Genomic DNA, 26,989 nt, shown 5'->3' on the forward strand with positions numbered 1-26,989 from the left:
TCAAGGGCAAAAGCTTGTTTCGGTTTATCTATCCATGATTCATCTACTCGAACAGTATTTTCTGCACGAACAAACGAAGACCGATGAGGAGAACAGGGTTTCAAGAGTCAGAATTACGATAAGCGATAGTAAACAAGTATTTCATTCAGTATGACTCGTTATTCTCTTGAACTTTACAATATAGTCTTAAAACCTATATTTATGTATTTATATTAACTGTTTTGGCTTCAAAGTCTACTCACAAAGGAACATGAGGAACATAGCAATATTTATTTTAAGATTCTATTTGATTTAAGAAGCAAAATAAATAATTTTCTACGCAAATTCTAGCCTCCTCCGCAGGCTTCTCTGTAGCTTTCTCTGGTTTTTCTAGCTAAATAATGAGCCGGAGCCTGGGAACGAAGAAACAAAAATCCCAGCACTCTCGGTTTTCGCTGGAAAAGGAAGCCCGCTCTCTAGAGAGATATAGTATGTGAGAGTTTATAGAGTTGCCTGCGGAGGAGGCTACGCACATTCCAGGGTTTGATCTTTGCCGTTTGAAGCGTATATGATCTCCTTTAATTTTTCTTCAAAAAAATGGAGATTTATTAAAAAATATCGATAAATTATAAAATCATGAAATGTAAAGCAATTATGAGAGAGGTCTTGATCAAATATTAGCCTGTATTTACGTTTTACATGAAGCATTTTGATTTTAAAGCGAGCCGTGCGAATGTGCATGCTTTTGAGACGTTGCATATCAACAAGCTAATTACGTATGTCAAAATCCGGATCCCGCAACTGGAATTGGAGTTCCAGATTGAGTTTTTTGATGAGTATGGCATAAACGCTCTGCCTGCAAACGGCTTTTAACACTGTCGTTCGAACTTTTGCAACTTATTTTTACTTCTGCTTTAGATTCTTCGAGACCCTGATACTAGTAAACCATCCCAACCAGGGTCTGGTTTACCATTACTTTGAGACGTGACGAAATACTTTATCAGTATTTTTGAAAGCTCAACCAACTAAATCCTCCATGCATGTTGAAACTAGGTCCTCCAGGTATCCAGGTATCCCAGCTTACCCTGCCAGCATGGTCTTGTTAATCTAATGGCACATCAATCACCTTTACCAAGAATAGAATATGACGTAAGTAATTAGAATATAAGTAATTAAATAATAGTTCATTGTCTTAAAATTTAACGTCAAGTTCAAGCAAAAATGTTTTTAAAACCTTTTTACAAGAGTCTAATGATTTCGCGTACTGAATGTTCTATCATGAGAACTAGACTCTTTGATGCTATTTATAGACTCTTTGATGCTATTTATAGAATCTTTGATGCTATTTTTAGAATCATACATTTGATCGTTTGATTTTCTGCGCGCCCTCTACCATGTTTGCTCATGTTTTCTTTACTTTTTCTAAACAAAACATAAGAAAACAATGTAGAGTATGCGCAGTATGCTCTTGCAGAAAAACAAACGTGAATTAACAAGTATCAAGAGATCAAGAAGTTCATGGTCTCTTGCAAGCATGAATAACAGCAAGAGAGCATATCTAAGAGAGGGAAACTTCTTAATATCACGAGCGCCATGCTAAGAAGTTTCACTCTCTTATTTATGCTCTCTTGAAACCTGAAATTCCTTCTCTTAGTTTATTATCTCTTGCTCATAAAAGAAAACAAACACACGATAAACTTTTATTTTTATATATTTCTATATATTTTCGATTCCGTCCTAAAAAAAATTATAATCTTTTGTCGTTCTATCTATTGTATTAGGTGTGATTCATAGTTTCAAGTTACTGCTTATAGTCTATATATTGAGTGAAATTTGGCGCTTATTAATTAATATTACATAGATGTAGTTGAAAGAATTTCGTGTATGGATTTCGCTATTGAACAGGAACAGGTGTAAAAATTTTAATTAAAATCAATAATAGTTGGCTTAATTTTTGTTCTTTGTTAAAGATGCATAGCTTATTTATATACACTTATTTCAATAAAGTTAGTCACCAAAAACCTAGACAGCTGAGATCACTGAGCATCATGGGAAAATTTTTAAATCAAAAAAGCATATATATGCAAAGCCTTTTTAATACAAACTGCAGCTCGATGATGCTCAGAAGAGGTGAGACTGTAACCGGTAAAAGATTCGCAAGTCCATGAACAGTTTTCAAGCGGTTGAACGTGTAAAATGAATCTACCCATAATCCTTGTAGGCCTCAGCTTTATACCTTTTCAGGTGACTAACTTTATTGAAATAAGTGTATGCGATTTAACATCGCATGAGAAAACATATACCAATATTCATTTCAGCAGGTCTTTCTCTGATAATAACAAAGTCTTAGTAATGAATACACGAAGAGAAAATACTGAATATGAAATAAGTAAAAAGTAAAAAAAAATTAATTAATGAATAAGCAGATATTGCAGTTGGATATACAGAAATGAATATCAGATGTTAAGAGCTTGATGATTGTTTTTATCCACGAGTTAACTATTAACAACTGTAAAGGATTGGGGAAAAGTTTGATAAGTGTTTCCGCATTCAATAATGCCAAGACGTAAAAGGCGTTGTTAAATCACTTTGGAGTACTGGAAAAAAAATTAAAGAAATCGCAGTCGGATTTGATATTCAAAAATACTGGGTCAACTAAAGTTTGTTGTGAGCCATATTTTTGGACTATTTTTCACTTTCCTTTTTTCACACTTTCTATTTTTATTTTATTTAAACAATTTGCGAAAAGCAGGTGATAACAAAATAGAACATGAAGTCGCCTATAGAGTATGTCAATCTAAGCCCCTAGAAAAAATATGAATAATCAAATTGGGAAATATAATGAAAGCAAAACTTAAATTTCTGTTAATGGCATTACTGAATGTCGTGACTGAGAGTGAAGAAATATTAAGGCAAGGGAGGTTGGATTAAGCAAATTTCAAAGGGCTGTTTCCAAGCTAGTTACATTACAAGCATCTGTTAATTTTACGGCATTTATAACAGACGAGTGTCGTTAGGGACACCCTGGGTGTCAGACGTTTTTTGTTATTTCTCTTTCTTTAGTTGTTTTTTATACAAGAGGCAATCTGTCCCGTTAGGTATTCAAATATTTATGCGGAGATGTCAATGTTATGGAACACGAGCCTTAAATATTGCTTAACAATATTTGGTCGATAACTTCTCAAACTGTATTCCAGGTATTCGCTGAATTCTGTAACATACTTTTTGACACGTTTTGCCGTACAATCAACCAAGCAGTTTAACTAGATGTTCTTGTCAATGTATCTACTTACTCTTACTCCGATGAAGGACTAACGTCAGAAACGTCAGTTTCACAAAGCTTTTTACCGCGATCCAATTTATATAAAAACTTTATTAGCTTAATCGTACCTCCTTGTTTTAATCAATAGCTATAGTTCTTCCCATAGAAAGTCACTAATTGTCTTAAAGTTTGTATTTTTACTTCATAGTGAACGCAGGATAAACCGCTTCACTCCGCTGCGGATTCCATCAGTCTTGGTTCTATTGCTGAAGGTTCTTTGGATATCCAGGTCTGTTTTTCGGTTTTACAGGTAAGATTAGGATACGAATGAAACCGTATTGGTCTTGATCATATCTGACTCTGTCGTACGTACAGGTATTTGTACTACACATTGTAGTCTTCACTTATCAAACGACTTCCAAGGTCTCAACCGTGATCAGTTGTTATGGATGTAAACTAGAACGATTTAGTAATTTTTTTATTGAAAACGAAAACATATATATTTTCCTTTCCTTTGCTCTTTTACACCGACGAAGGACTAGCGTCCGAAACGTCAGTAGGTTTTTTCATCTTTTCAAGGTGTATAATTTACCTTTTTATCATTACTGTTTCATTAGAAACACCGACGCAGCTCACACTAGTTTTTACCTAGCTATCTCTTCTATATTTTCCTTGTCTTTGTCAGGGATAAGGAAGGATTTGTCGTGTTAATGACCTCGTTTGGAAATGCTTATTTTATTAAATCGCTCAAACTTTTCAATATCAATTCTCCTTAAATATAGCGTTCAAATATCCTTTTATCATGTCTCAAAAAGGTGGGGAAATCGGGAGCAGTTTCCTCGGTAAAAGTCGTAATTAGATTTGTAGTTTTGTTAGTGTGAAATAGGCGCGAGCCACCTTAAATGAATTTACATGATTCACAATTTAAATCAATAGGCAAAGCGTTTAATAATTTTGATATTCTTTCAAAAAAACCAATTCCTGAAAAGAGATTTCTTTGCCTTCATAATATTCAAAAAGCTTACTACATGCATCATTTATGAAGGTGTAAAACACGTATAGACCGTTTTGTCAAGGTTGCGTGCGCATCCATATTTAAGGCACCTGACGGGCCACGATACCAGGGGGAGCTTCATAATGAGAACTATCATACATTTCTATAAGATTTTTCGACATAAAATTGATTACCTCTTTGAATATCAAACTGGCTTCTCAATTTAACTAAATTTGCGTTTTTCAATTTTTTGGCCCGTCAAGTTGGATGCGCACGTAACCTTGCGAAAACGGTCTAATTAGTAGGCTATTTTCAGCGAAAAGCTTTTGATCGATTTTCTCACCATTTGAAATGACATACATTTTTTATGAAGGATGCAAAATAGGTTATTTTTGGCCACTTTCAGGCAAAAAGCATGGACTGTAGCCAATGGTTTTGACCAATTTTGGACCATTTTCAGATCTTTTAAAACTACATGCATTATTTGTGAAGAATACCGCCGGTATCTTAGAGAGGTGACTTGGAACGAGTCAACTCCTTGTCGCTAGCAGGGCATCTACCTCATTCTCACTGTCAAGACGTAGTCACCGTATAAACTCACTCTACAGAGTACTTGAATTGATGGTCAGAAAATCAGAACTTGAAATAAAAACAAAAACAAAAAAACAGGAGTAATCAACCAAATTCTCTTTCTGATGCGAGAGGACGAGTTCGTCTCCCTTAACAAGCAAAAACCCTAGCTCGTAACAATATGAATGCAGAAAAATAGTCAGAGACGTTTTATTTTTATTGACTTGAACTTGATGAATAAAAGAATCAAGTTCAATCTCGACTTCAAACCATTGTTTCGTAGTCAGTCAAGCGAATTCGGGATAGGTCTATTATTGTCGTATTTCTTCACATTTTTGTGAATTTCAGTGTGTTGTGTGAACCAGTCAATTGATGGGTTGCAAGCATTCCCAAAAGAGTCAAAACACAAAAACATGGCGGCCATCTTGTTGCCGTTAACAATGGATCTAATAAGAAATATTTTGTTAAATGGCACAAAAGCTCCCTTCGAGAGGCCGCGATGACGTAACGTTCAATCGAAGAATGCTTTAAAGGTGCTTTCCAAAGATTTTCCGAACTATGTTAATAAACCAACCAAAATTTTAAAAAATCAATTCAGGACGGGGAACCTTGTATTAAGATCTGATTTCGCATTAAATTTTCTAGAGAGCGTAAGCGTAATTAAGCTTCTGTCTGTTGAAAAGTAACACGTAAATCTAATTCCGCGCTGGAGCCCCAAAACCCTGCCCTATTTAGTAAAAACAGGTGTATATTGAATATTCATAACGTATTCAAGACAATTTAATTGAGCAGAAATGCTTATCTAAGACCCAAGAAGCTCATAAACCATCCCCTATCCAACGGCGCACATGCTCGTATAGAAAATATATGAGATTTTGCAACATATATTTAGCAATTACCCCATGAGCCCGAGTGGACTTTTATGAGTCAATAGCCCATCTGGCCAAATACAAACAAGCTTTGGATTGAAGTTATATTTAATGTTTTGGTTTTCAGAGTCCGTACTTTTCGCTACTATAGTAGGATAAAACGTATAGTCAAGTAGTAGCTCATCCAATCAGAACGCAGCATTTTTTGACTCTACAATATTTATTGTTATTATGGTAACATTATCTCATCGGCTGCCTTGTTAACTGTTGGCAAAACCTGTTGGGCATATTGCGCAGTCCACCCAGGAGTAGTAAACTGCAATAGAATTAGGTGTATTTACCGACTTTTAAAAAGGATGGTTTGAAAAAAAACCCTAATGGATTCACTGCATAAACTGGAGGAACTAGCAGCACACTACCTGAACAGACCTACGTTTCCTTAGTCTGTGCGTATTTCCAGTTCCTACCAGGATTCGTCGCGTTACGTGTGCTGCTGTACTTGGGTCGTAGAATCCGAGCAGGGAACTATAGATGTAGCCGAGACTTGCGTTGGTAGCCGAAACAGTCTGTTGACCTATTAGGTTTAATATTTTGTATAGTATAATGGGCGCTACGCTACATATTAACGACCCCGATATCCGACGTTTGTGGAGAAGCCTTAAGCGAGGCATGGAATATAGCTTCACTACCTTCACCGATCCAGACAACAACAACGAGATGACACTAGAACGCGCTGAACATATAATCGACAACTTGCCTGAGGGAGACTTTCATTTGCAAGTAACATTCATCAAATAGTGGCCAGATACCGAAGAGTGGTACGCTGAACGTGGATACAAGCTTGTTCAACATAGGAAAAATACTTATGTATTGAACCGCAATAGTAGGCTTGGAGATTTAGTGGATATTGACTTTAAGTACTACAACATTGCCTATCCCTACACCGTCTTGATATACGAACTACTAAGGATAGCAGAGCCGAACATGGAAGAGCTACTGCCCTTGCGTACCCCGGGAAATCGCGTTGCTAACTTAGTGCGTGAATTCTTTAAAGATTCTACCCGGGGCGACAAGCTAACCGAGAAGCGGGAACGTACCATATCTATTTGGGAAGCCCAAGTACCCGATGGAGCTACAAAAAGGGATATAGCTCGACTGGAGTCAATGCTAAAGAAATCTATCGTAGTTCGTTCTATAGACGGGTCTTATCTACTAAACACAGGACTGTACCAAAGCCGAGGGTCTAGCATCGTAATCTACTGACATAACGGTCACGCTTGGACTGACGTACGGTTTCCTAAGGTCCAAAAGATAGTTACCTACGAAGGTAATCCTTGGGACATCGTTTAGTATAGTAAATAGAGCACCAGTTTTTCGGCGAGCGTTTTCTGCGAGCGTTTTCTGCGAGTTTTCGAGACCCTGTATTCGTCGAGGCAATCGGGTATAGAAAGCCGGGGTAACGAATCGTTCCCCCCCTTTGCTGCTTGGGTAGCGATACACGACTCCCTTTGCTGCCTGTACCACTATAGAGCACGAGAGGCAATCTCTTGCATATCGTCCAAGCGTTCCGATGCCCTGTAGAAGCCTTCTAGAATTTGTAGGAGTATCTCAATCGTTCTTTTCTTTCCTAGCATGTAGGCAGCTATACCTGTAGCTATGTAGAAATACATCTATATCTATGTACAAACATATATGGGCAAACATAGGACAAGCGCGGGTAGACATAGGGTACATATAGGGCAAAAAATATATCCACCTATATATGGCTACGCCCAATACGCTATCCAAGGACGAAATAGAAGAGCTGTTGGAAGATCGAAGGAATGGAGTAGGCCTGCAAAAGGTTGCAAGGAAGTATGGAGTGGGTATTCCAAAGATACGTAGGATAGAAAGGGAGAATGGCATGGAAATCGCAGTACCAACGAAGCAGCTTTCCATAGACGATATGCAAAAGCATTTCCTAGAGGTGCAGGATTCCTTTGCTATCGTACTCGAAGATCTCCAAGAAGCCAGAGAAGAGCTACGGAATACTCGTGTGGATTTGCTTGCTAGGTTCGACAAGCCACAGAAGGTTGGGCAAATCCCAGAAGATGTAGAAGATTTCTTCGAAGATACGGAAGATGCACTCGAAGACCTAGAAGAGAAGGCGGATTGGCAGATAGCAGGATCTACCATTGCTACTGCTGTTTCTATAGGACTATCGCTCTATGCTATCCTACGACAGCCCCAACAATCGACAACGTACGTTCCGTACACACCAGCCAAGCCTGCTTCCAACTCTAGGATTCCGGAGATGGAGTACAGATATGTACCATCCTATCCCTGTGCCTTGTCTTGGTAGTCTTCTCTCGACCAATCCTGCAATACAAAGGCGGCTTGGTCCAATCTATTTTTTCCAACGCCTCCTCCAGGAAGTGTCCCCAAACTGGGGTCTTGGGGTGTTCTTTTTCGCAGCCCTCGTAGGCGCATTTCTCTCATTTCTCCTTTAGGAAGAGTATGGTCCTATCTACCTTTCTGTATGTTGCTCGTGCATGCGACCAACATTGGTATTCGCCTTCGGGCATCTGTAGGGTCTGTACGCACTCCTTCCATAGGGGTGCCGGTACGTATGCAAAGGTTTGCTTGCGTTCCTTTTCTTCTAGCAATGCTCGTAGGGCTTTGCATCTATCCGGGTTGTGCTTTCCTGGAGGGAGACGTACATCTTCCACCCTACCTAGTCGTATGTCTACTTCATTCGTTGCCCTCCAATGCATCTTCGATGTCTTCTAGTCTCTTCTTCCTTTTCCTTTTGGATAGGAAGCTAGCCTCTCGTTTGGAGGGTACCTCGAATATCTTGTATTCGCTTTTGGCACCTCCAATGGTTTGGCATTTCTTTTTCCTCCAGACCCATTCCATGTGTTCGCTTGGTGGCAGGTAGTTGTATATCTCCGGGGCAATTGCGTGCACTCGCGTAGGCATGGTAGACTCTGCCAATACCGTGGGACCATCCTTGGTGTAGCATCGTAGCGCGGAAATCTCCAAATCTGCCGATACGTCTATTCGAAAGATGGGGCAGTTCCGAAACCCAAACTCTGCAATGGTCCAAAGTATGGATTCTTCCCAATTCTTGCCGCCCTGCACATGCACGCCTGCAATGCGACGGATCTCCGTGTGGCAATACCAAGCTAGGAATATTCTCTTGTTGTCTTCGCAAGCCACCACCAAGCAACGATCCAGTAACCTAGAGAGATTCTCCCATAGTTTCCGCGGTGGTTGTACCACGAATACTTCTCCTAGAGATTGTACTGTCTTGGTTATGGCTTCCTTGCCATTCGTATTAGAGAAATCCCTCCCGTAGACCGATAGTTCTACCCGCGTGCAACCACGAGCTTGGACATCTGAATGTTGGAATGTACGACGAAGATGTTCGTTGGGGCAATCTACATACTCCGCTAGCTTTGCACCCATTGGATTTTTCACCTCCCTGCTTCGAAGTTCGACACTATCTTGTTGTACACCTTCGTACGAACTCTATCGACAACCCACGTACACACATGGTTGCCAACACTATAGGTGTTGTCCAATATCGTACCCACTCTTGTTCCTGTGGTATGCTCGGGTCCAAATCCTATCGAAAGTAGATGTTCCACGAGCTCTTTCCTATCCAACGTACCCGAGAAGTCTTGGGTGTAGTCTATGGAGTATATCCCATAGCCATGCGCACGCAACAGTCTAGAGAATTTGCTATGTTCTCTTCCACTTGCTCCATGGATAGCTCGGAGGTATCTACCTTGGCCACGAAGATGCCTTCGGGGTTGTCTTCGTAGAGCTCTATCCATTTCTCTCTAGCTTGTTGGTCCATGCGCTCCTCTATGTGGATACCGTACTACTAATGTTGGTGTGCCCCCTTCCTACCGTATGTTCGATGCACGTAGGTAGGAATCTATCGTAGGATTTCCTAGCAGCTGCAGATATATATCTGCTACGATCGCCTTCGCATTCTTGCACAAAGCTTTGCCACCCTCCCGGAATAGGTCCTGCCCACAAACGTAGCCATATACAAACACATCGTCTACGAAGGGAGGCAATTCATAGAGTGGTTCTAGTTTGGTACGCCATAGATGTCCATCGAGATAGTCGCATTTGGAAATGTCCACGAGAAGATTGTCTTCGTAGGCATTCTCCAATAGTATGTGGGCTAGCACTCCTTTCTTGCTTCGTATTCCCATCTCTCGCAAAGTCGCCGAAACGCTCTTGCACTTTTCCATCTATATGTAGGGGACGAAAGTTTTTTCGGCAACAACGTACACACTTCTGCGAGCTACAAGGTCGGTTTGCAAGAACAATAGAGATACTCCTACAAATTCTAGAAGGCTTCTACAGGGCATCGGAACGCATGGACGATATGCAACAGATTCTCAGCATCATTAAGGCATGGCTCTCAGATGAAAAACTGATTAGCTATATCATAGCCAGTTTTCTACGAATCTTCCCCAAACTTGGCAAGTTAATGTCTTTTGTGAAAAGAAGGAACCTTAGAGCCTTGGTTACCATGGAAACTAAGTCACGTGACCACAAGGCCGCCATCTTGGATTTTTAAACAAGCCGTTTGTAAACGTACCGAAACATCTTTAAAAGTCATGAAAATGCAGATTACTATTCACATTTACAATACCTATATGGATCTAATTAGATATCTTGGAAATTATTTTAAGTTTAATTTTTAGAATATTTTCTATTTTTTCCAAAAAATTAAAAATATTCTAAAAATTAAACTTAATATAATTTCCAAGATATCAAATTAGATCCATATAGGTATTGCAAATATCAAAAGGAATATGGATTTTCAGGACTTTTGAAGTAGTTTCAATACGATTACAAACGATTTTTTTAAAATCCAAGATGGCGGCCTTGTGGTCACGTGACCTGGTTTCCATGGTAACAGATATGCGGTAATTGCTTGCCTTGAAGAATTACTACTACGAGCCAAATTTGGGAAAGATTCATAGTAAACTGTCAAAGATATGAATAAATAACTGATTTTCCATCACTTCCTCAAAAGAGCCATGCCTTAATGGTGCTGAGTTGCCACTCGTGCTCTATAGTGGTACACGCAGCAAAGGGAGTCGCGTATCGCTACCCCAGCAGCAAAGGGGGAAACGATTCGTTACCCCGGCTTTCTATACCTGATAGCAAAATATTGGTCTATAGTCGCACGTGGTACGGCGTTGAATATTATCTTTCCGCAGGAGTCGCAAAAAGCAGAAGTATCTTCTTGTATTCTCATCGTTCTATTACAGCATTGCAATGGGGGTATCCTAAGTACTTGGATAGGTCCTTGCATAAGTAGCTCTAAGTCGTCCATCTATATATTATCAAGAACTTTCCTCAAATCGGCAGCCATGCGGACTAGGGTATGATATTCACAGATAACCGAATACTCTTCAATGACATGGCTAAACCAAAAGTCGTGATATCGAACAACTTCAAAACAACCACAAGACGACTCGCTAACTTGGCTATCCCGATCATCCTTGGCTCTTTCCAATAACCTTTTACTCTTTTCCGCGCTAATGCACATTATATCCTTAGCACATTACGTACACAAATAGTTCCCTGCTCGGATTCTACGACCCAGCACAGCAGCACACAAAACGCGACGAATCCTGTGGGAACTGGAAATACGCACAGACTAAGAAAACGTAGGTCTGTTCAGGTAGTGTGCTGCTGAACTGCATACATACATATTCATGTGGTTTTAAAAGAAATCTCCCTGTGGTACACGGCACCTTTCTTTGATCTCAGTCTTTATTGTTTTGCTTTCCTATAGATTCGAAGGGATAAAAGCAAACTTTTAAGAATGGAGATACTCGTACCAGTCATTCTCCTTTCGCTATGGAAACATGGACACGCACAGTCTTGTCAGGCAACAGCATACTCTCAGTTCAATCACAAAATCCAGGGTCACGTGATCAAAACCCATTCTGCGGTGACAACAAGCCTCCAGTGTACAGAAAAGTGTGGACTGCATGCAGATTGCTACAGCGTTAACTACTGCTTCAGTCAAGGGATCTGTGAGCTGAATAACGCTAATCACTTGACTAACCCCGAAAGTCTGGTCTACTCGGCTGGCTGTCATTACTTGAATTACATTTCACGAGCTGTGCCGATATGCAGTAACAAACTGTGCTCCTATCCTCTAGTGTGTAATGTCGACAATAACGAGCAAGGCCACAATTGTGTTCCATGTGAAGGTAAACTTAATAGATGCTTTTAAACTGAGTTTACTAAAATACTCTAGCATGTTAAAGTGCTTATAAGCCTTTGCACAATATTTTCAGAATTGATCCTTTAGATAGTGAATAGTTGATTGTGAAAATAATTCGTCATTTGAATGGTCTTTGAGATACGAAGGTTTATATTTCCAATATGTTAATGACTATGACGTAACATAAGGGATCATTTAATATACAACACTGCACTCGTTCTGGAAAAAAGTATTTTAAAAGCATCACCCTTTTGCTCGTGACTCACGTAAAGGTTCTTACAAATTTGTTTTCAAAAAATATCCAGCGTTCAATATTAAAAGTTGCCACAAAATAACTCAAATCCCTTATGTAACGTCATAGTCATTAACATATTGGAAATATAAACCTTTGTATCTCAAAGACCCGATATTCAAATGACGAATTATTTTCACAATCAACTATTCACTATTTAAAGAATCAAATACTGAAAATATTGTGTAAAGGCTTATAAGCACTTTAAGGCCTGGGATGTTGTTCAAAAGGGCAAAAATTACTTTTCACCGTGGATTACTCATTTTTAAATGTAAAAATGAATGCGATTGCAACAGTTATCCTTATTTGGGGTGCTTAACTTTTTGGATGGATAAATTTGCATAAAAGGTGGTCACGTGACCTTAAAAGAGGGAAAATTCTAAATTAAAAACTAGATGATGGTTTTAGATTATTTGTGAGATTGTTTTGGCTTGTTTGAACGTAGCGACAAAGATACAGATATTCACGTTTGGAATGGTCGACCAAAATGTTGACGAAAGGAGAAAAATGGGCATAAAGGATATTTTTGATAGGTCACGTGACCTGTTTTATCAAATATCTCCTTAACACAAAACTTTAGCCAACCATTTTCAACGTCAATTGAACGACTTTAGGGAAGGAAATAATTAAGGTTGAAAACGTTCAGCAAAGACTTAAAGTGAGTACCTACCATTAAAATGAAATTTTAAGTATATTATATGTAAATTTTATGGTCACGTGACCTAAATTTTCCCCGTTTATTGAAACCAACTTGTAAAGATCCACGACCTAAGAAAGTTTGAGAAAGCTGGTTATACTTTAAGCAGAAACACCAGAGAAATTATTTTTTAATGGTCTGATAGAGAATAGGCCCTTTGCAGCTAAGCAATCACGTGCTGATTAATTCACTGAGAGCAAATGAATGAACATCTTGATTCCCATGGGTGAAATTTACTGGACTGCAAACAAACTTTCTACAACCTGTTTCGAGAGATCGTAATAAAACTACATTTCGTATCACACTGGATACACGTTTTCATTCAGTTCTTTACAAGTAGCTAAAAAGAATCACCAATTTAATATAAAAACAAAAATTTTGCAGTCCAGTACAGACACGTGACCGTTAACTGCAAAGGGCCTATTGGTGCATAACATGACTTGTTGTGGTCATTCTCTTTTTAATCTTTTTTTAAAGTTCTCTCGAGAATAGTATCACTTTTTCCATAGAAGCTGCCATTTTTCGATATTTGAAATAATAAAACTTACTTTGAATGTCAGAACATCAGCAGGTTAATTTTGACGCGGTTAATGTGCACCACCTTAATGGCATGGACTTTTAGAAAGTGCACCAGGCCTAGGATTTCCCGACATGGGGGGGGGGGGGGGGGGGTGGGGGGTACATGTCAACCTCCAATGCACTTATTTTCTAAAAAATACTCTCCTGTTCCTCCCCAAAAATACATTTATGTAACAATCAAAATGGAGGATACGTCCCAAGGCACCTGTTTGTTAATTTTGCCGTACGTTCGAGTGATAATTGCGTCATCATGACCTGCGCATGCGTGCCCAAACATCGTGCTCAACATATCACTTTTGTCTTTAAATCTATTCAGATGTAAAGGAAGTCTTGTTATTCCCGAGGAAAAGTGTCGAGGATAAAGTTGAGCATGAGCTTCAGGCTGACGTCCGACTGACAGCATTTACTATCAGCATGTGGGTACAAGCAGACCCAAGTACAGATGAACATTCACCGTTCAGTTATGCCACAGTCAGTGAAGCAGATGAAATCAGTGTTTATTTAACCAAGGTGGACACAGTACTGTGTATTGCCAATACTCTTAAGTAAGTAGATAAGGAGGAGGGCTTGTCACAGTACATAATTTCACTTTGGGTGAAATGCTTTCCCAATTGTGCTTTCCCATCAGTTCATGATCTCTTGGGATTCAGAATTCGGCTCTGCTTCGGTCACATACATCTATAGCAGAAGTGAAGGCCCTGAACGATAAAAACAAACAAAATGTGTCATGAGTTGAAAAATACTTTTCTTGTCCTAATTCTTTATTAGAATATTTTTATTCCTTTCTTTAAAGCCCTAACTACTTTTCAAGAAGCTTGAAAACTTAAGTTTACTAGATTTTGAGATTCGATTTTACCAGTTTTCATCTGTTTTCAAGTGTGAGAAAGTTTTCCAAAAACAAAGTTTACATTCAGTAAAACTTGACAAGAACAACTGAGACAAAAAAGAAAATAATGCAAAATGCAATGCAAAATACAAATAACAGTTTTCTTTGCCAGTAAATTGGTAAATGTTTTTGAATATTTTTTAGCTTTTTAAAGAGAAAGGCAAGGTCTTTATACAATAACATATCTCTCAACAACACAAATTTAAGCTCATTTGTATGATCATACTAGCTCGATAAACAGTTGAATATTTGGTGTAATTTTATATTTCATTGAATATTTAAATAAATTATCTATAGAAAGACATAGAATTATTGAACGAAAGTCTTCTTTGGTTTGCGGATGGTCCCCGCGATGTGCGATAGGAGGCGAACAAAGCTGTATTTATCTTGAACGCGGAAAAACATACAATACTTGGTTAAAAACAACCGAATTGTTAAAGATTTATAAAGTCTAATAAAGGACGAATATTTGTTGAAATATGCACTCCGTTTTATATTTTATCCAGCATCAAAATGAATTAAGCTCATCAATGGAAATATTAAAAGTTTTGAGAGAAAGTCTTTGATTTGTCGATTCGTCGAAATATATATTTTTTGTAATAAAAAGTAATAATATACGATTGTTTGCCAAAATACACACACCTGAATTCTTGAAGAGCACTTCTTGATCCATTTTTGACTATATGGAAAAAAAATTTATTTGTTGTTGGTCTGCGTACTACTATTTCAAATCAAAAAACGATTTACAGCTTAGTCCCACATTTCGGTCTCAGGTTTCAGATCTACGACCGACAACGTTTTTTGAAATAGTTTCCACATCATATCCATCGTAGTCAAGGATGTGGTATCACTAGCTATTTCTCGTCCCATTAATTCTAGCTTTTGAAAGATAAAAGAGTAAATCATGAGTACATACAATGATGGGTATTCCTATAGTAGACAGTTCCCTTATAAAGGTAATGATGCAATGACCTCATGGAGTTTTTTTTTTTCTAGGCAGGGTTACCCTTCAGTGATTGACGGCAAATGGCATCACCTCTGTGCAACATGGCAAAACCTTGACGGTACGTACAAATTCTACATCGATGGAGTAAAGAAATTGGGTGTCAAGACGTCCATGTACCGAGGCCGCGTTATTCAAAAGGGAGCGCTGTTGCTTGGACAAGATCAGGATAGCTACAAAGGAGGATTTCAGTCAATTCAAAGTTTCCAAGGCAACCTTTCAAGCGTCAACATGTGGGACAGGGTACTAAACGCCCAGGAGGTTTCACCCCTTGCCAAAAAATGTCCCACCGAAGAAGGCAATTTCATAAGATGGTCAACCTTGAAGACCAAGAAGTCGAGTGGTGTGAAGTTGACTTGTTCAAATCAGTGTGCTTAGGTCGACTTTACATGTAATATTAGGTGTTTGTTGGGATCGGCAGCATCCAGCAAGCATCCCTGACCTCTCACTTGTGTCAGTCTTCATGACTTCAGTTCCAGGTTTTTGTCTGTCAGCTATCATTAAGAATCAGTCGATAATTCACACCACGCACCCGCGGATAACCACGAGCTCGCTCAACATTCATTCTTACGATAATGATATTCACTTAACAACAACAATAACTTTATTGTGCTCAAAGAAAGGAAATTAAGTACGAAAATTTTCTTATTTGGTATATCAGTTGATGAGAGCACAGACATTTAGAAATAGTTTTAGAAACTAATCGAGCAATAGTTTGAGCACTTGTGATTATATTCTGCACTGAATTTCGTTTTATGAAAATTTTGCACGCCCAAACAATAAAAGAACGACACTTATGGAAAGTGTTATGGAAATTAAAGCTCATGCATCTGACCTCAAAACCTGACGCAAGTCAAATTGTCGATATGAAAATACATAGGTTTCATTAATTTCTACATAAGAGTTAGATGTAAGCATTTAATTAATGCTGGCAAGGAAAATGATTGATGGGGATATTCCTCAAGGCCTTATCTCTTCGCCTCGACCCCTACTTTGAGTGACGTTACTCCTGAGCCATCGTCCATACGTTTTTTGTGATATATTCTATACTGATGATGTCGGATGTACACCTGATAGCTTGCTTAAAATTCAGTATTTTGATTTTGTTCTGTTCCGATAAACTTATTTCCATTATAAGTGCTGTATTCCTGTATATTGGACAATCATGTGCAAACAGATATTGATCAACATGCATGTTAAAATAATTTTTCAATTCATGATTGTATAACATCGATATAGCTCGAAAATGGACTCGTTCTACGCAGGCATAAAACTATTATGGGACTCAGAACACTATTTCGAAATCTGAAGTTTACGTGAATAACATTGCGCATTCGTGAAGTTATTTCCGCATTATCACACAATTCGAAAAAATCAGTATATACTATCTGTTAATATTCGTTGTAAGGCCATCCAGTACGTGTCCAATAGAAAGGCAAGGGCTTTTAAACCAATTCATCCGGTTAAAAATTCGTTTGCTTATGGTAAGAAAAGAGCGGGAAACTTTGATTTCCAACAAATGCTACACAAGTCTACCGGAAGAACCGAAAAGAGCGGGAAAAGTGGAGTATCATAAATCGATACTAGACCGAGTTTCCGGAACTTTTGATCGGAATGACACATACCATTTGTTTTCCCAACCGGAATTTCCGGTTTTTCCGGGTAAACGGTAAGCACCCCTATTCTCAGTTAATCGCCCCTCCCCCTCTCATTTCTCCTTTCCCTCCTTCTCTTTCCAATTCCCTCTCCCCTTGCCTCCCCTCCCTTGCCCCCAAAATAACCCCTTTGTCAAAATACACTATATTATAAAAGGAGGATCCAGGATCCAGGATCCAGGTTAAGATTTTACGTTATTTTTTCAGTTCATCTTTTTTAACCTCCAAATATATGGGTGTCTAATCACCCTATCCCAATCCACCCGCCCTGGATCAGCCCTTGGGATACTGTTGCCAATATGTCTTTGGTACAAATGAAATTGTCTTTGATGGTGATGATGAGGATAATAATGAAGGATGATGCGGACGGTGATGATACTGATGATGAGGGACGAGGTCAAAACAATGAACCAAAATAGAAAATCGATTTTGTTGATGCAGTAGATGGGTACCAGTAAAAACATCCTCCCCCTCGGACCTGTTGCAATGCTCGATACTGCCGTTACTAATTAACTGACAACAAACAAATGCTTTTTCCCCTATAATTTGACTTTTTAAAATAATTTGATTAAATACTGCATGAGTGAATAAGGAAACTACACAAAGAACGTTTTCAAAAGAGACTGAATAATTCATGCTTCCACTCCCCGTAGTTACCGTTGCTATGTCCCCCAACCTCAGCTAATTAGCTAGATACCTCAGGATTTAAAACTCTGATCTGATAGCAGAAGTTTGATTATACATTGTTTGTATTGTTTCCTGTCCTTTAAAAATATAGAAAATTGCCTTGCAATTCTTGCAGAATTTATTGAAACAGATACTGGTAAATGTATACGTAATTGTGGGACAATATTTTAATTCTACTGGGAAACTACTGCAGATGCCAGTTGTTTTAAACATGTGATCATGGACCTTTTAATGGTTTATGATTTATATAGCGCCCTTTCTATACAATATAATCAGAGGGGCTTTACTTTGAGTTGTGAATGACAGTTTGCTTTTATACAATTTACAAGCATGAGAGATGGTTAGTATGAAGTGTAGGCACTGAGGGTGGTCACTGCCAGGGTTTCTTTACGTCCTCATTGGTTCTTTTACTTCCCTCCGATGTTGGTTAGTAATGATGTCCCGCACGAAAGTCCGTGGCTCAACGAACTGAGCTAACCGGTTTCAATTTTTCTTCACGTCTTTCATAACTGATTCTCTTCTACTACTAATAACTGATTACATTGGGCACAGAAAACAATATTTATAATGGTTCCGTAATATACTATTCTAGTGTAAATCTTAGGATTACACATAACTAGATCAGCTAAATATACTTATATAGAAAAAACACAAATATATGGTAAAGATTGTAAGGTATGTTCTCATACTCATTAATAATTCATGAGTAAACCAGCCAATCAATGGGCTATTTTTGGGTCACATGATGTTACTTGAAACCTGGTAAAGTGCTGTGAAAGGAATGCATTCAGTCTGGAGTAACTGAAACAAAATTAATTCAGTCCAAGTACCTGGAACAAAATTAATTCAGTCCAGGGACTGAATTAATTTTGTTCCAGTTACTCCAAGTCGAATAATTAATGAGATGAGAAGTCATTTCAAAGCCTCCAATATCGGACTGGACGGGATTTCACTTGAAATCCCCTCCAGTCCTCATTGTCGGCTTTGAAATATTACTTCGTATCATACTGAGATGTTTTAGCAAGGAGAGTCCTTAAATAGCTGAACTAAGGGATGGAAATACTAAAGGGTCTGATTAAGGGGTACGAGTACTGGAGGAGGAGCTTCTAGTCTTTAAGCATACCAACTACACTCTATTGAAGAATCGTCGGGTTCAAAAACCTTGAACCTAAAAGCTGAGGCCGAAATAACACATGGAAAATGACATAATTATATTATAATTTATTCATTTGCGCCATTTATGCAGTCGGTTTAGGCCCCGTCCACACTATGCCGGATAAATTTGAATCCGAATTTTTATTTATTTGGTTAGGCATACCGTGCACACTAGTCCGGGCGAATCCGAAACAATTCTTCACCGAAAACGAATTTTTTCGAATACGGTCTCCAGAGTGGAACAATTTGAAAACGCCGGCTAGCCGTATTAGTGTAGACGGAGAACATTTCGTATCCGAATTTTTTCGAACACGATGACGTCATGATTGTCATGGGAACATTTTTGCCGCCTCTAATCAGACTAGTGTGGACGCGAAACATTTTATTCGTTTTCATGTGTGGACGGAAAACTTTTTGTTCGGTTTTGGTGTGAAAGTTGCGGATTCAAATTTATTCGGCATAGTGTGGACGTGGCCTTAGAATGCCAAACGCGTATTAAAAACAGTGGATGATGGCACGGGTCGCCGGTCACCGCATGCATCTAATTGCATACTTCCCATGTGCCATTTCCGTCTCACCTTCTATGTTCTAATTATAGGTTTCTGAACCCGACAACGATTCTTCAATTGAGTGTATACGCTTAGAATGTGTTCCAATAAGATAGAGTGCTCACACTAAATCCGTGAAACAAGTACCAATTTTTAGCAGCTAAATAGTGATAATTTAACAATAGAAAACAAAGGATTCTGTATGAAATAGTACTAATTAGTACTATTCAACCTTATTAATGAGTTTTTTGAGACGATAACAGCTGTACCTTTTTTCGTCCACTAGAAATTGAAATTCCTTCAGCAATTATAATATATACATATATATATATATATATATATATATATATATATATATATATATTGAACAATGGATTTTGAAACTTTTCAGAAAAATCGATCGAATAAAGATCAAGCTATTTTGAATGAACGAGAAATAGGTATATTTGAAATTTATGATATAGCTGACCAAACAAGCAAATAAAATCAAAATTTAGCGGACCAGCCTTTGAGTACACAGCAGGTTATTCGATATGTATGAAAGAATCAAAATGAACTGTCAGTATTAGCCAAACATGCCTTTTTTTTCTATATTTTCAAAAACAAACAGTGCTAAGGCACATCTGACACAAAAAAAAACTTCGCGTTGCGCAAAAAGAGTATATAAATTTTAAATAACGAATGCTTTCTTTGTATCGCTTCACCTTAGTTTAGTTGTTCAACTTCCGCGGACTTGATCCCATAGGTGCGTGGTTCAAATCCTGGACAAGCTATGTAATGTATTATTGTGTCCTTTTTAAATTAAAATACTACTTTAATTGATTTTATATCATATCAAACTTACATAAGATGATAATCAATTCTTATCTATCAGAATTCGGAATTTTAGGTGAAAATTCCGCTAAATCGGAAAACCCTATTTGATGTTTACGGTTTTAGTGCGTGCACTCCAAAGGATACATTTCCGTTTCAATTGTTTAACTAATTAAGAAAACATGTTTTTCTTAGAGTGCTCACACTAAATCCGTGAAACAAATACTAATTTTTAGCACTAAATAGTGATAATTAAACAATAGAAAACAAAGGATTCTGCATGAAATAGTACTAATTAGTACTATTTAATGTTCACGGTTCATCAAACTTTACTCTATATGTGAGTGTCGAAGTTGGAGTAGAGAAAGCTCACTCCATATATGGTATGATCAATTCCATATTTGGATTGTGCGGAAAAGCGGCAAACAAAAGGCCGTCGTTTTATAACGAATTCGACGTGAACATTTTTGAAGAAGAAAAGAAAAGAAAAAAAAGACAAGTAAAAAGAGATAAACTTTGGAAAATCGAGGAAGGATACGGGGACGATGCTAACCGTTTCGTGACAACAGACACGGGGAAATACGTCACTCATTGTTTGATGTGTTTATAGTGCGTGCACTCAAATCAAATTAGTCATGTTAGTTATATTGTTAATTATACAGCTTCTCATTAATCCCATATAGGTAACTGTCCAATTATTTTCTTAATTGGACAGGTCTTGTTGATATGAGATTAATTAGGCAGCTATATAATTAATAGGTAATGGGATTTCATGCTCCCCAATCAAAAAATAGTTAGCGACTCGAAAAATTCCTCTGTCTGCCAAATTGGACTTGGCCTACGGCCTCATCCAATTTTGTCAGTCCTCGGAATTTTCCTTGGACAGCATGGAGTCCTATTACATATACTAAAAATTAATCATAACCATAACTTTAGACAGTATCTTATTAAGGCTACTGAGCTCTTACATTATTTCTCTTTCTACACTCCAATAAAAGATGCAGCTGCTAGCTCATTAGTTATATAGCTGCGCGTTAACGTCGAGAAAATAAAACCCGTGACAGACCAAGTACTAGTCATTTCATCAGCAGGTATTTTTCTGGTGTACGAGAAGATTACTTACTAAGGTACGTAAGAAAAAGCCCTTCATGTTGCACGGATTTTTGCTTTACACGCAAATTTGTTTGTTTGTTCGTTTTAATTTTTTCCTTGAATCTTAATGATACTGGGTTAGAAAGCGAAGAAATTTCCGTCTGTGTTTTTACCTGTTTTTTCAGTTTCTATGAGTTAAGATCGATTTTATTTTAAAAACTAAAACGGCATCACAGTAAAAATCTTGTTACGTTAATTGAGGAAATACAGAGAGGGACAGCTGGTAAAACGATGCCAGGGATAGAGTACCAAGCAATTTAACTATAAGGCCTAAGAGAAATAAAAAAAGTAACGCCCTAAAAAAACGGTATCCGAAAATATAGGGTTTGTTTTGAAATCGTAAATACGAGCGGAATTTAAAAAATGAAATGTGCGAACGAACATGTTTTTACTGAAATCACAATTAATATAAAAACCGTTGTTAAGTATTGGTGTGGTTACTTTATTGCCAATTTTCTCTACTTTCTAACCTTAATTCTTAAATCACGCTTTTGAGATCTTAAAAGATCCTGAAGGATCTGTACTTCAAGATTCAGAAAATTCTGAAGAAAATCTGAGAGAGTCTTTTCGGTTTTGAACATAGACATTTTGCAAAGACAAAACATTTTAGTAACGTCATGGAAAATGTTTGAGTTTCTAATATCTAAAGCTGCTGGTAAATCACTTTGGAGCAATGGAAAAAATTGGGGAATTCGTACCATTTGATTTGTAAGCCATATTATTAGACTATTTATACCTAACATGTTCGCAATTTTTGTTTATAAAGTTTCTCTATGACGTTTACTGCAAAGCTTCAATTTGATCGGAAATATTTTAAGGCCTTCAAACTTGAGCCTTAAATGAGGACAGGTCGGGACACTGGTAATTTTGCTTATCCCTTGTTTATTTGGTTTTGCATCGCTATTAATGACTGTCGTCGTATTTCATTACCTGTTTGTCGTTACTATGGTAACACAGCTTCATTTAATTGCAAACAATAATCCTCATCCATTGTTTGGTGTTAAAATCATTGACGAAAACTGTTCAAATGTAATCACACTTAAATTACTAGAAAGTTATGTACAAAGGGATTGATTAGCAATGTAAACTGTTTCTTGCAGCGGTTTATATTTTAATTTCTTCCAGTAATCAGCTGCTTTAAATAAAAGCTCCTCTAAGCAATCTGTGATGCAAGGCCGTATGACATTAATATTTCTAACTGTAAACATTTTCCGATTCTTTCTAATTATATTGCTGATTTTCAGTGACAACGTTCTTGCAATTAGGTGTATTGCTGCAGCTGCTGCATACACAGATTAATGTGGCTTTAAGTGGTACTGCACCTTTCTTTCATCTTAGTCTTCATTGCTTTTCCTTCCTATAGATTCGAAGGAAAGAAGCAAACTTTTAAGAATGGAGATACTCGTACCAGTCATTCTCCTGTCGCTATGGAAACATGGGCAAGCACAGTCTTGTCAGGCAACAGCATACTCTCAGTTCAATCACAAAATCCAGGGTCACGTGATCAAAACCCATTCTGCAGTGAAATCAAGCCTCCAGTGTACAGAAAAGTGTGAACTGCATGCAGATTGCTACAGCATTAACTACTGCTTCAGTCAAGGGGTCTGTGAGCTGAATAACGCTAATCACTTGACTAACCCCGAAAGTCTGGTCTACTCGGCTGGCTGTCATTACTTGAATTACATTTTACGAGCTGTGCCGATATGCAGTAACAAACTGTGCTCCTATCCTCTCGTGTGTAAGGTCGACAATAACGAGCAAGGCCACAAGTGTGTTCCGTGTGAAGGTAAACTTGATAGATGCTTTTAAACTGAGATTGCTAAAATACTCAAGCATGTTAAGGCAAAAATTACTTTTCACCGTAGATTACTTATTTCTGGATGTAAAATGAATGCGATTGCAACAGTTATCCTTATTTGGGGTGCTTAACTTTTTGGATGGATAAATTTGCATAAAAGGTGGTCACGTGACCTTAAAAGAGGGAAAATTCTAAATTAAAAACTAGATGATGGGTTTAGATTATTTGTGAGATTGTTTTGGCTTGTTTCAACGTAGCGACAAAGATACAGATATTCACGTTTGGAATGGTCGACCAAAATGTTGACGAAAGGAGAAAAATGGGCATAAAGGATATTTTTGATAGGTCACGTGACCTGTTTTGTAAAATATCGCCTTAACACAAAACGTTAGCCAACCATTCTCAACGTCAATTGAACGACTTTAGGGAAGGAAATAATTAAGGTTGAAAACGTTCAGCAAAGACTTAAAGTGAGTACCTACCATTAAAATGAAATTTTATGTAAATGTTATGGTCACGTGACCTAAATTTTCCCCATTTATTGCAACAAACTTGTAAAGATCCACGACCTAAGAAAGTTTGAGAAAGCTGGTTATACTTATATACAGAAACACCAGAGAAATTATTTTTTGATGGTCTGATAGAGAATTGGTGCATAACATGACTTGTTGTGGTCGTTCTCTTTTTAATCTTTTTTTAAAGTTCTCTCAAGAATAGTATCACTTTCTCGATAGAAGCTGCCATTTTTCGATATTTGAAATAATAAAACTTACTTTGAATGTCAGGACATCAGGTTAATTTTGACGCGGTTAATGTGCACCACCTTAATGGCATGGACTTTTAGAAAGTGCACCAGGCCTAGGATTTCCCGACATGAAGGGGGTACATGTACACTTCCAATGCACTTATTTTCTAAAAAATACTCTCCCGTTCGTCCCCAAAAATACATTTACGTAACAATCAAAATGGAGGATACGCCCCAAGGTACCTGTTTGTTAATTTTGCCGTACGTTCGAGTGATAATTGCGTCATCATGACCGGGCATGCGTGCCCAAAGTACATCGTGCTCATCATGTATCGCTTTTGTCTTTAAATCTATTCAGATGTAAAGGAAGTCATGTCGTTCCCGAGGAAAAGTGTCCAGGATAAAGTTGAGCTTGAGCTTCAGGCTGACGTCCAACTTACAGCATTTACGATCAGCATGTGGGTACAAGCAGATCCAAACACAGATGAACATTCACTGTTCTGTTATGGCACAGTCAGTGATGCAGATGAAATCAGTGTTTATTTAACCAAGGTGTACACAGTACTGGAAATTGCCGATACTATGGAGTAAGTAGATAAGGAGGAGGGCTTGTCACAGAACATAAATTCACTTTGGGTGAAATGCTTTCCCAATTGCGCTTTCCCATCAGTTCATGATCTCTTGGGATTCAGGATTCGGCTCTGCTTCGGTCACATACATCTATAGCAGAAGTGAAGGCCCTGAACGATAAAAACAAACAAAATGTGTCATGAGTTGAAAAATACTTTTCTTGTCCTAATTCTTTATTAGAATATTTTTATTCCTTTCTTTAAAGCCCTAACTACTTTTCAAGAAGCTTGAAAACTTAAGTTTGCTAGATTTTGAGATTCGATTTTACCAATTTTCATCTGTTTTCAAGTGTGAGAAAGTTTTCCAAAAACAAAGTTTACATTCAGTAAAACTTGACAAGAACAACTGAGACAAAATAGAAAATAATGCAAAATGCAATGCAAAATACAAATAACAGTTTTCTTTGCCAGTAAATTGGTAAATGTTTTTGAATATTTTTTAGCTCTTTAAAGAGAAAGGCAAGGTCTTTATACAATAACATATCTCTCAACAACACAAATTTAAGCTCATTTGTATGATCATACTAGCTCGATAAACAGTTGAATATTTGGTGTAATTTTATATTTCATTGAATATTTAAATAAATCATCTGTAGAAAGACATAGAATTATTGAACGAAAGTCTTCTTTGGTTTGCGGATGGTCCCCGCGATGTGCGATATAGGACGCGAACGAAGCCGCATTTATCTTGAACGCGGAATTGAAAAACATACAATACTTGGTTAAAAACAACCAAATTGTTAAAGATTTATAAAGTCTAATAAAGGAAGAATATTCAAGTTGAAATATGCTCTGCGTTTTATATTTTATCCAGCATTAAAATGAATTAAGCTCATCAATAGAAATATTAAGAGTTTTGAGAGAAAGTCTTTGATTTATCGATTCGTCGAAATATATATTTTTTGTAATAAAAAGTAATAATATACGATTGTTTGCTAAAATACGCACACCTGAATTCTTGAAGAACACTTCTTGATTCATTTTTGACTATATGGAAAAAAAAAATTATTTGTTGTTGGTCTGCGAATTACTAATTCAAATCAAAAAACGATTTACAGCTTAGTCCCACATTTCGGTCTCAGGTTTCAGATCTACGACCTACAACGTTTTTTGACATAGTTTCCACATCATATCCATCGTAGTCAAGGATGTGGTATCACTAGCTACTTCTCGTCCCATTAATTCTAGCTTTTGAAAGATAAAAGAGTAAATCATGAGTACATACAATGATGGGTATTCCTATAGTAGACAGTTCCCTTATAAAGGTAATGATGCAATGACCTCATAGTGTTTTTTTTTTCTTTTCTAGAACGGGTTACCCTTCAGTGATTGACGGCAAATGGCATCACCTCTGTGCAACATGGCAAAACCTTGACGGTACGTACAAATTCTACATCGATGGAGTAAAGAAATTGGGTGTCAAGACGTCCATGCGCCAAGGCCACGTTATTCAAAAGGGAGCGCTGTTGCTTGGACAAGATCAAGATGAATACGAAGGAGAATTTGATTCCAGCCAAAGTTTCCAAGGCAACCTTTCAAGTGTCAACATGTGGGACAAGGTGCTAAATGCCCAGGAGGTTTCAGCCCTTGCCAAAAAATGTCCCACCGAAGAAGGGAATTTCATAAGTTGGTCAACCTTGAAGACCAAGAAGTCGAGTGGCGTGAAGTTAACTTGTTCAAATCAGTGTGCTTAGGTCGACTTTACATGTAATATTAGGTGCTGAGTGAGATCGTGATCATCCAGCAAGCATCCCTGATCTCTCACTTGGCTCTTCATGACTTCAGTGAGGCTTTCTCTCTGAATTGTATTAAGAATTCGATAATTCACACCACTGACTCACTCGCGAATAACCACGAGCTCGCTCAACGATAAAAAATACGATAATACTATACACTTTTGATCACTTATGTTTATATTTCCTCACTGCATTTTGTTATTTCAAAAATTTTAAACGCTGAAGCAATAAAAGAATGCATTGAATTCCTAACACTTAATGGAAGGACAAATGATAAAGAATGTATCTTGTATGACTGCGTTAAATACTCAATGAACAGACTAATCCAGATTTTTCTTTTTTCCTAGCGCGACTTTTCAGCTTGTCTTAAGGGATAGAAAGTAATTCTGGAATATTACCCTAGTTACGCACGTACCGTGCAGTTATCTTAAAGGTGTAAGGACAATAGCCTGGCTAAATGGAATATCGTGTGATTGTGATAGCCAGCAACGAGTAACAAAATATTACGACTTATCCATATACCACATAATAGAAACCGTGTTTGGATAATTCTTAGCATTTTATCGATACTCCTGCAAATCAAAGTCAAAGCGCGGCTAAAACAGAGATCGCATTGGATTTTAGTATGTTTGGTCTGGTTAATTTTGCGGAAGGAGGACACCCTTTGAATCTGCACAGTAGTGCTAATACTCA

At 37.7% G+C, this 26,989-nt stretch overlaps 2 protein-coding genes across 2 annotated transcripts; both read left to right on the plus strand.

Moving 5' to 3' along the window:
* The first annotated feature begins 429 nt into the window (after nt 1-429).
* Nucleotides 430-16,195, plus strand: LOC148913899 (C-reactive protein-like). The gene is made up of 5 exons (XM_089026041.1): nt 430-1,128; nt 3,450-3,551; nt 11,484-11,907; nt 13,806-14,034; nt 15,372-16,195. The coding sequence occupies exons 3-5, from the start codon at nt 11,514-11,516 to the stop codon at nt 15,754-15,756; spliced, it is 1,008 nt and encodes a 335-aa protein (XP_088882167.1). The 5' UTR covers nt 430-1,128; nt 3,450-3,551; nt 11,484-11,513; the 3' UTR covers nt 15,757-16,195.
* Nucleotides 16,196-20,788: 4,593 nt separating this feature from the next.
* Nucleotides 20,789-26,541, plus strand: LOC116301531 (C-reactive protein-like). Its single transcript, XM_089036506.1, has 4 exons — nt 20,789-21,363; nt 22,752-23,174; nt 24,290-24,518; nt 25,870-26,541. The coding sequence occupies exons 2-4, from the start codon at nt 22,781-22,783 to the stop codon at nt 26,252-26,254; spliced, it is 1,008 nt and encodes a 335-aa protein (XP_088892632.1). The 5' UTR covers nt 20,789-21,363; nt 22,752-22,780; the 3' UTR covers nt 26,255-26,541.
* The last annotated feature ends 448 nt before the right edge of the window (nt 26,542-26,989 follow it).

The sequence above is a fragment of the Actinia tenebrosa genome, unplaced genomic scaffold, assembly GCF_029948245.1.
Source record: "Actinia tenebrosa isolate PJP-AT-01 unplaced genomic scaffold, QUT_ActTen_1.0 PGA_scaffold0__85_contigs__length_37466705, whole genome shotgun sequence".
NCBI classification, from domain to species: domain Eukaryota; kingdom Metazoa; phylum Cnidaria; class Anthozoa; order Actiniaria; family Actiniidae; genus Actinia; species Actinia tenebrosa.